General features: G+C 38.9%; 1 protein-coding gene across 2 annotated transcripts; it reads left to right on the top strand.

Moving 5' to 3' along the window:
• The first annotated feature begins 707 nt into the window (after positions 1–707).
• Positions 708–9,646, top strand: slc7a6 (solute carrier family 7 member 6). 2 transcript variants are annotated; one of them, XM_004539817.3, is made up of 10 exons: positions 708–803; positions 4,576–5,158; positions 5,249–5,374; positions 6,512–6,656; positions 6,769–6,892; positions 6,986–7,089; positions 7,221–7,317; positions 7,591–7,740; positions 8,107–8,290; positions 8,386–9,646. In XM_004539817.3, the coding sequence occupies exons 2-10, from the start codon at positions 4,669–4,671 to the stop codon at positions 8,451–8,453; spliced, it is 1,488 nt and encodes a 495-aa protein (XP_004539874.2). In that variant the 5' UTR covers positions 708–803; positions 4,576–4,668; the 3' UTR covers positions 8,454–9,646. The 2 variants fall into 2 exon arrangements, with proteins under 2 accessions (XP_004539874.2, XP_004539873.2); XM_004539816.4 differs by having other exon boundaries at positions 715–975; positions 8,386–9,645.
• Positions 9,647–10,348: the final 702 nt, after the last annotated feature.

The following is a 10,348-nucleotide window of genomic DNA, read 5'->3' as shown; positions in this document are numbered from 1 at the left end:
TTGAAATTGCATGTATAATTCCTTGAAGCTTAAAAGATCACATTTTGAGTTTAATCAAAGAATTTGAAACTAGCACATGGTGAAAATATGCAAACTCCCCAGGACCCTCGTGATGTGAGGCATCAGAGCTCAAAAGGTTACCGGTACTGTTGCATTAATAAATAACTTATGACTGGTTGTTTTTGGCTGCCAGCAGTTACTTGCTCTGTGGTGAGCCTTTCATGGTTTTTGCTGTTTAGGAAACAAGACCCATCACTTAAAGTTATTTTGTAATACACTACTTTGTTTTTTATGCATTGCACAAAAGGTCTACAGCTATGAATGTGTCCTGGATTTTTGCGGGTGTGCTGACATGGATACATTTGTTTCATCACCTGACATCTCACTAACAGAATATTGGCACATTCTGTTCAAGTACCCCTCTGCCCCATGCTTCTAACAGGAATGCTCTAATTACACATGTGCTTTTTACACACTCACATCAAGTGCCAAGGGGCCAATATAACTGAGAGAAGTGATTAGGAACATGACAGCAACAACTTGATGATACTATTATTTGTAGCATCCTGTGATGACTTTTTGTCATCTTTTTTGCCTCAGTGTAAACACAATTAGTCCCTCTTTGGTATCGGAACAATGATATGTCGATCATGGGTATGCGCAGTTGTATACGAAGAGCCAAAAATACTGCAAGATCACGTGACGACGTCTCCTCCTGAGCAGCAGCCGGTTGTTTACTGGGTGATGAGGACGCACTGCTGGCCAGCTGTCAAAATCATTAGACAGGAGGAAAACCAGCACAGGTACCACTGGGAAGCACGGCTCTGAACCCGTCGTCACTTAGCGGGCATAGTTTATGTTAAATGTGTTCGTGTTCGGAAGTTTTAGCACTATCTGAATTTAGACAGAGAAACGGGAGAAAGGGGGAGTCCGTTTGCTACAAGCTAGCCGCAAAGAGGCGAGACGGTACAGGAGGTAAGAAGCTCCGCATTCAAAATTAAAGCCTAAATTACAATTAGCCAATTAAATTCGTGAGAAATTAAAGCTGTGTCGCTTGATAAAAGATGGGGAATTTCTGCTGTTAGGGAAAAACAAAACAAAGAAAAAAGCAACTTCATGGTTTTTCTCAAAGAAATCAAAGCTATGATATGCAGTGAGTCGGCTCAAACAATAAGCTAACAGGCTAATATAATTTGGATAGTCTCATGTTCTAACTGTTTTTAACATTAAGGTAAACTAGACCAATTTTTTCCATTTTATTAATTGTTACACTTTTTTGTTCGTTTACTATATATCATTATTCACCGCGCACGCATTTTCGTTTTTGAATTGAGGTAAATTCTTAGTAACGAAAAACCTGATGAACGTGGATTTGACTGATAAAATTGACAACAAAATGTAGCAAGGTTGCCTTGAAAAATAAAGAGAGAATGTGCGAGAAAATAGAGAAAGCCCTTTTCTACCAGAGATGCACTAGATGGTTGTAACTTTATTTTGAAAGTCTTAAGCGGAAGTAAGGTTATTGTTTTAGGAAGAAAACACCGGCTGCTGCTGTTTTGCGTTGACAGATGTTTTATTTTGACTTTGAGGTAGGCAGGGGACTGGCAAGAGAGCTATTAGATCATATCCGTATATAGGTTAATTCTCTAGCCTTAAAAACAACATTTTACAGATTTAATTTAAGAAGAAAAAAAATTCACATCATTATTTATTAGATTTCCAACAAATGTATTTCACAAAGGAGGGAATAACGTGTTATTGAACGTGCTGCTTTTGCTCAGCACAACAGTACCGCGTTTTAGAAACCAAAAAACCAAAATTAAAGATTGTTACGGTGGTCCACTCTAATAATTATATAAAACAATAGACATATTGTGACTACAGCAAACAAAAAAACAAACAAACCCTAAAAGCCCTGCTTGCTTTTGTTACTAGGGACTGTCTGTTATCGTGTTTACCTGCCTGTAGCTCCTCCTGCACTGCTGAACACACATCTTGAATGGAATGCAAGGACAGATAAAACCTTTTTTTGTTGTAATTGCAGAACATGCTGGCATGCTTACATACTTGTTGAGACCAGTAGAATACATGATGTGTACAGATAGATTTCAGTATGATTCATTTCACCTACTAATTCCTGGTCATTTTTCTTCTATAAAAACTACCCTCCTTGCCATCACGTCTTTGTTGCGCAATGTACAACTGTAAGGCAAAATATAAGAAAGCTTGGAAGCAATTTTGAAATAGTTCTCATGGGAATATTTCTTGATTCTTTTACAAAACAGATCTTCAAAAGCAGGATTCGGCTAACTATTGGTTATGGTTTTTTGGGTCTGTTAATCAAAAGAATATGAAGTGAATGAGGATGCAACTACTTGGTTCATGAACACAATTTTCCTCTGAAATGCAGCGATTTTCCTGAACAATAAACATTTTTGTTACCAACCTTATTTTTTAGCCACCGTTTCCAATGTGGAAAACAAAACAATATGTTTATTTTGTTTTTATGTTATACATTGTCTTTGCCTTACATAATTCATCTGTATTTGTTTTTGTTTTTTTTTATTGTTTTCTCATGTTTTTAACTAATTGTGAAGCACTTTGGTCAACTCTGTTGCTTTTAAATGTGCTATAGAAATAAATTAGATGTGATTTGATTTGAATGCTACCGATTTTAAACCAGCTTTGGGGTTGCAGTTACTGAAGCTTGATGTACAGTACTGATTATCTAATGGATAAAAATAACATGGATATGGATTCAGTTCAGTCAAACAATCTAACAGTTGGATATATTGTGCTTGGAAAAATCTTCTGTATATACAGTAGTCAAGTGTTTCTTAACATTGGACAGTTGACCTACTACGCAGTGTACTTTGTTGTTATTTTTATATTTTAGCCTTCTTTTGAAACCACAGGGAGAAAGTCAGTTGAAATCCAGAATATCACCATTGCATGAAAAGATCTCCAAGGGATGCCTGTTTAGTTTTAACTCTCTTTGAATGCTGAATCCTTCTTGTGTTGTGTAATCTTCAGGATCGTTAGCAGAGTTGCATGATACCTGTTGCATTTCGCACATATGGAGATTCACACCACCGTCACCCTTTGCTTTAATGAGGCACAGGCAGCTTAACGCAGCCATGAAGGCAGCTCTATCTCCTCTGTTGTTGAGTGATGAGTCAACAGCTGTGACCTTGTTTGACTCATTGATTGTTAAATTATCATGAGGTAAACAGGTGGTGTGCTGGCCAGGTTGTGCGTGAGGAACAGATGCCTAATGATTGAAGTGAAGCATGTACCTCGCATGCACACAGGCACAAGCAGCTGCCCATTAATGATGATTAATGCAGAATATAATAAGAGTTAATAAGCAGCTCATCATATCAAGTTGTGGTCATGTAATTGAGCTGTAAATTGCACATTCCACACTGACAATACAGAAAGCCACTGATATTCTAAACTGCTTCTCCCATATTCAGACTACTTTTGCAGCCTTATAATTTCTAATTTGGTTTTTATTTTTAAATAATTATTTCCCTTTTAACAGAAGTTAAAGGCTGAACAACCTTCAGCATCCTCCATGCACAATGAAAAAGGTCCATGTCATAGCCTTATAAATTATGTTCCTCCACTTGACTATCTCTGGCAATAAGTGATACCCTGAAAATCAATCACTGGACATTTCTCTGACTGCTGAGAATTTATTTTGGGTATGGACATTGAGGCTGTGGACAGCTACAGGTACCTTGGTGTTCATCTGAACAATAGACTGGACTGGACTCATAACTCAGACGCCCTCTACAGGAAAGGGCAGAGCAGGCTGTACCTGCTGCGGAGACTCAGGTCGTTTGGGGTGGAGGGCCCACTCCTGAAGACCTTCTATGACTCTGTGGTGGCTTCTGCTATCTTTTATGGTGTGGTCTGCTGGGGCGGCAGCATCTCTGCTGGGGACAGGAAGAGACTGAACAGGGTGATCCGAAGGGCCAGCTCTGTTCTAGGATGCCCTCTGGACCCAGTGGAGGTGGTGAGTGACAGGAGAACGGCGGCTAAGCTGTCATCCCTGTTGGACAACGTCTCCCACCCCATGCAGCAGACTGTGACAGCACTGAGCAGCTCCTTCAGTGGGAGACTGCGGCACCCACGGTGTGGGACGGAGAGATTTCGCAGGTCTTTCCTCCCCACTGCTGTCAGACTCCATAATAAAGACTTTAACTGAACAAACACACACATCCACACATGTGCAATAACACTAAGTGCAATAATCTTTTCTGGCATCGTTGTATTTTTACTCAGTTGTATATAGCATTCGTATTCTATTTTTATCTTATTGTATATTTTTATTCTATTTTATTCTACTGTATATAGTATATTATTTTATTCTATTCTGTACAGTTGTGTACTGTATTTATTCTTATTGTATTCTAATTTTTGCGTCATAACTTTTGCACTGTCCACTTCCTGCTGTGACAAAACAAATTTCCCACGTGTGGGACTAATAAAGGTTATCTTATCTTATCTTATCTTATTTACTCTCTACTTTACCAATAAGAATTTTCTTCTTCTGGTTCTGTTGGACAGGTTGTTTCAGAGGTTCTCAGAAATTGACAAGGGACTGTAGCACACACAGCCGGTCTTCAGTTCGTGCTGGTTTTGCCCTGTTGCAGCGGCACCATGGCCAACCGTGAAGAGTCCAAGAAGATGAATGGCAATTCTGGTGACTCTTCTACCTTTTTGGAAACACCCAAAGTGAGCATGCAGCTTAAAAAAGAGATCTCATTGCTTAATGGAGTCAGTCTGATCGTAGGAAACATGATAGGCTCTGGGATCTTCGTGTCCCCGAAGGGTGTCCTCATTTACAGTGCCTCTTACGGACTCTCACTAGTCATCTGGGCGATTGGAGGTCTGTTCTCAGTAATTGGGGCCCTTTGTTATGCTGAGCTGGGCACCACAATCACCAAATCAGGAGCCTCTTATGCATACATACTGGAGTCATTTGGTGGTTTTATTGCATTTATTCGTTTGTGGACATCTCTGCTGATTATTGAGCCCACGAGCCAGGCAGTCATAGCCATCACATTTGCAAACTACCTGGTGCAGCCGCTCTTTCCAACATGTGAGCCACCGTATGCGGCATCCAGGCTCATTGCTGCAGCATGTGTTTGTAAGTACTTTAGTTCTGTTTATATCCAACTTCTGTCTGCTCATATCTATCTAGCCTTTTCTGCAGTAGTAAGTGTTCCTCTCTTTCCAGGCCTGCTGACATTCATCAACTCTGCGTATGTAAAGTGGGGCACCCGTGTTCAGGACATTTTCACCTACGCTAAGGTGGCAGCCCTGATCGTCATTATAGTCACTGGCATCGTCAAGCTATGCCAAGGTGAGTGGTGACGACAGTACTCACCTTTTCATGTAGTTTGGAAATTATGATTAAATAACATCCACAGACAGATGATCCCTTGGCTTTAGTGCTTGTTGGAGGTTTTCTAGGTGTCAGGAAAATTAATTTTGTTTTGGACGCATAATTCATGGAATGTCTATTTGTCAGTTAGGAACTTTTAAATCAGGACTTCAGTCCTGAATTATCAGTGCAGCTGAAGAAAGTTAACAGTGTAGCTGTAAACCCATTCTTGAAATAGTACAGAACTTTCATAAAAATGAATGTATCCTCCAGGTTTTAAAGCAAACCCAATGCAAAAGCAGTCTTGGAACTCATTGGATAGTTCTCTAGTTTACCTGGTCAGGCCAACAACTATTTATGGAGTCTTCAAGTAAAGTCAAGATGTCTTCCTCTTCTCTGTGGTGGTCATCGCCTGCAAATGCACACTGTTAAAAAAAAAATCTAAATCATCAGATGGCAGCCACCAGTCTCAAGTCCTTCTTTTGATCAGTACAAAGACTGATTAACTTCATCCACACAAAGTCTACTGTAATGTGTTTGGTGAACAAACCCAAACTATAAACAGAAACGAGAATCCTTCCAGTTCCAAAGAAAAAGTCAATTAATGATAAGGTCTGTATAATCATATTGATATGCATTAATCCTGATTAATGGATTGCTTTAGATTGTTATTATTTCTGAAGGTCAGCAGTGCCTTCAGAAATAATAACACTTCTGCTTAGGAGTAAAGCAGAGATCTTTGCATGAAAGTTTATGACAAATTGACTCTGGATATTGCTTCAGTAAACATTTTCCTAAGGACTTTATGGTCTTAATCGCAAGTTCAATGTCGTAATGAATATGGTATAAAATTTTGAAAATTACAGGTTCATTTAGAATAAAGTGAGTGATAAAGCAGGGGCTACCTCAAGTCAGCTACTAATTACCATACGAATGTGTCCTCAGAATCCTTTTATAACTGCTTGGTGCTACAAACCAAACTGAAATCTCGGGAACCATCAACATACTTCTCGCCAGAACACCTAATGCTGTGTATCTGTGGCATCTTATCACTGTTAATTTGAATGCAATGAGATTTCACAGACTGTTGCTTTGATTGTCATGTTTCCATTTTAGGCTACACAGGCAACTTCGAATCATCCTTTCAGGGATCATCTACCGACCCCGGTGACATTGCATTGGCGCTGTACTCTGCCCTGTTCTCTTACTCTGGCTGGGACACTCTCAACTTTGTAACTGAGGAGATCAAAAGTCCTGAAAAGTACATTTTCTTTTCAGTGTTTTTTTTTATTTTAATAATATTATTATTATTTTCCTCAGTAGAAAAGATGTGACAAAAATACTCAGCCTGATCAAATACCCCGTTTTTCCAGGAACCTGCCCATGGCGATTGCCATCTCTATGCCGATTGTCACCATTATTTACATCCTCACTAATGTTGCCTATTATGCTGTTCTGGATGTCAGTGCTATACTGGCCAGTGATGCAGTTGCAGTGGTGAGTAAACAAACTGAAAAGTAGCTAATGAAATGGAAAACTATGCTTGTGTTTGAGTTTAAGTTGTTGAACCAGTTTCTGTTTACTGCTTAGACGTTTGCTGATCACACGCTTGGTGTAATGAGCTGGACCATTCCCATTGCTGTGGCTTTGTCCTGCTATGGAGGCCTCAATGCATCTATTATAGCTGCATCCAGGTAGAACAAACAAATATGCAATGATTTAAGAAGTGCAATAAATATACTGTGGTGATTTCTTTTTTTTTAACCATTTATTTTTACGGGTTGATTTATCTTTAAATGGCAGAAATGGTATCCTTTGTGTCCAGGTTGTTCTTTGTGGGATCTCGTGAGGGTCACCTTCCAGATGCTCTGTCCATGATCCATATACAGAGATTCACTCCGATTCCTGCTCTGATCTTCAATGTATGTAAATAGAAATGCAGATTATAGTGGTGGAAGAAACTCCTACTTAATAACAGCTCACTGGGAATCCTGTGATTACTACTCCTTGATTGCATTATTGAAACTCAAGGGTGTCAGTTTCATTTCTTGTGTTGGGAAATAAAAGGATATAATACAAACTGCTATCATAGGCCGTAAACCATAAGGGGCCCTTGGCACACTTGTTCTATTGTACTTGCTCAAACTATGACACAAACTCAGATTCTGGTGTCATTTTCCCCGTCTGCTGTCCAGTGTGTCATGTCACTGATCTACCTGACAGTGGAAGACGTCTTCCAGCTTATCAATTACTACAGCTTTAGCTACTGGTTCTTCATGGGGCTGTCCATCGCTGGCCAGATCTACCTCCGCTTGAAGGAGCCAGACAGACCCAGACCTCTTAAGGTATCTCAGGTTTTCCATGTTCAGTTTGAATATAATGCATGTAATGTTAGAATGTGGGTGACTCATTTTAATTATATGTAATTATAGTATTAAAAGTAATGAAACAGATTTAATTTGGTTTTATTTAATGCTTTAGGAAAAAAAAACAGCTTCTACACACACTTTTCTGCTTTGCCAACATTAGGCTGACTGTTTCACTAATAAGTAAAGTTACAGTAACTGGATGGATGTTATGCTGAGGTATGAAGAATGTCACAGTGTAGGTTTACTCATATAAAATCCAAAATAATAATGATGAAGCAAATATTTTCATACTATGTTTTTATTTAGGAGGATCTGTTTTTGAACTCGTGACTCTCTCTGCAGCTCTCATTATTATACCCGGTGGTGTTCTGCCTCTGTACCATTTTCCTGGTGGCAGTTCCTCTCTACAGCGACACCATCAACTCCCTGATCGGCATTGCCATTGCCCTGTCTGGTGTTCCAGTCTACTTCCTGGGTGTCTACCTGCCAGAGTCCAAACGACCACCTGTCATCACTAAGCTGCTGCGTGAGTGCACTACATGGGAAGCAAGAAGGATTTGTCATTTTCACTTAACTTCACCTGAGTCAACTAACCAACATGGTGTTGTCTGTTTTCTGCAGGTTCTCTGACTGACTTCACCCAGTACACCTGCTTCTGTGTGCTGACTGAGATGGACAAAAGTCAATAGACTGTTACACTTTAAAACCCAGGAGTTTGTGCATCCTCACAGCCAACAGATGTGGCCTTCAGCTGTATAAAACAAACAAAGATTTTTGTTCTGGGAAAACATTTCAAGGTGCAGTAGAGAGGTGGTTATGCAGTTTATTTATTATTAATCCTTATTAAGTTTAGCAGGTAATTTTATATACTATATGCCTTTTAAACAGTATATGCCTTTGAGACTTCACTGGTGCTATGAACATGACTGCAGGGACCAGAGCATAATGCAGGTTAATATTCTCTCCTGGGTTCTAACTAAAAGGTGTGAGTGTGTTTAACATTGATCTAAACTATTGGTCTTATTTATTTTCTAATGAAGAAGGGGAGAAAATACTACTGCTGCTATTTGAGGACAGTGACTCATCCCTGTAATGTCATTGCCTTTATTTACTCTTGGCCTCATTGCTTGCAGTTTCTTGCTGTTTTTTTTTTTTTTCAACCAACATAACATGTTTTCCATGTGTTGAATTCAGTGACTCTTGAGTGTTTCAAGCTGACCAGCTGAGGTGGGTTTAGTGTAATTCACCCTGTTTCACAGTATGAGATGCTGTAAGCCTTTTTTTTTTTTTTTTTTTTTTTTTTTTATTTAAACCCACTGTTGTTATTTTTGAAACACATAACTAATATGCACTATTTCTTTTTGTTCTTAATCATGTCCACACAGACACTTTGTTCATTCCACATCTTTAGTCCAGTTGTGGAACTTCTGCACATCCTGTCTCCTAAAGTAAACTATGCTCCAGACATCTTGTATCTCAGAATCTTCATTTCATCTCAAAAGAGAACCTTTTAGTTTCAGATTTGTGCCTTGGTCAGATTTGGAGCTTTAGTTTTAGTCCAGTCTGCTAGCTGTTGTTGTATGCACGTAGCTGCTTTATGGCTTTTGAAAATTGTCTGTAAAATTCCATAATTATTATTTTAAATGATCTGTCCTGTCAAAACCTGACTGCAAATGAGAAAAGTTGCAGAAAAAACAGCTAGTCTAGCTGGCTTACAGATATAAACCTGGGACATTCTGAGTAAACATCACAGAGCGATCACTGTTATTGATTTGCTGCACAGCAATGGCCATCATCTTAAGCAAGATGTAGCGAATTGTGGAATTATATGTAGAAATATGTGTGACTTGGCAAGGTAGATGTTTTATAATAGAGGTTGCTTTGTTTTTTTGTTTTTTTTTTTACAGGGCGATATGGATAAAAGAAGCTCAATTGATCAGTCTAATTCTGAGTACATCAAATACTGCTGTTTAGTCAAAGCGGTTCCTGTCTCAGAGGTATGATCCTGAGACTGGTTTTATCCCAGGAATATAAAGGGTGTGTCTGTGTATGTGACATCTTTTGCCTGGCTTGAAAAACACCGGGAACATTTCATAAGCAAAGCATTCAGTCTGTTCAGGGTCTTCCATTTTGAAATTAGACTAAATGTTCAGCAGACGTCCTGCTGTTTCATCTGCTCTGTGCAGCTTGAAGTTAGTTTCATTAAGATTGATTAGCATTTTTAGTTAAATTTTCAGTGGGCCTGATCAGCTCCAGCAGCTGCACAGGAGTCCAATCCTGTTGTGCCCTGTTTAGTCTCATAGCTATTTTTGACTCACTGCATTTTAACATTAAACCACATGTTTTCGACTAGCAAATGTAAGTAACTAAAAGCAAAATGAGAAATTGAGTGAAGCAGGACAAAAATTACAGGATGAGCATTAGATATACATTCTTTAGTATTTTAAACCATCTGTTTTTACTTGATTTCTAATCCAGATGTTTATAATTGCACTACAGTATAGTGGCTGTTCATTTGGAGACTTTTCTAAGCAATCAAAATGACTGTCAGGAATTTTCGAACAAGTTATCATAATATATAGTT

This window comes from Maylandia zebra, linkage group LG1 (genome assembly GCF_041146795.1).
Source record: "Maylandia zebra isolate NMK-2024a linkage group LG1, Mzebra_GT3a, whole genome shotgun sequence".
NCBI lineage: Eukaryota > Metazoa > Chordata > Actinopteri > Cichliformes > Cichlidae > Maylandia > Maylandia zebra.
This window is presented reverse-complemented; position numbering and strand designations above follow the sequence as displayed.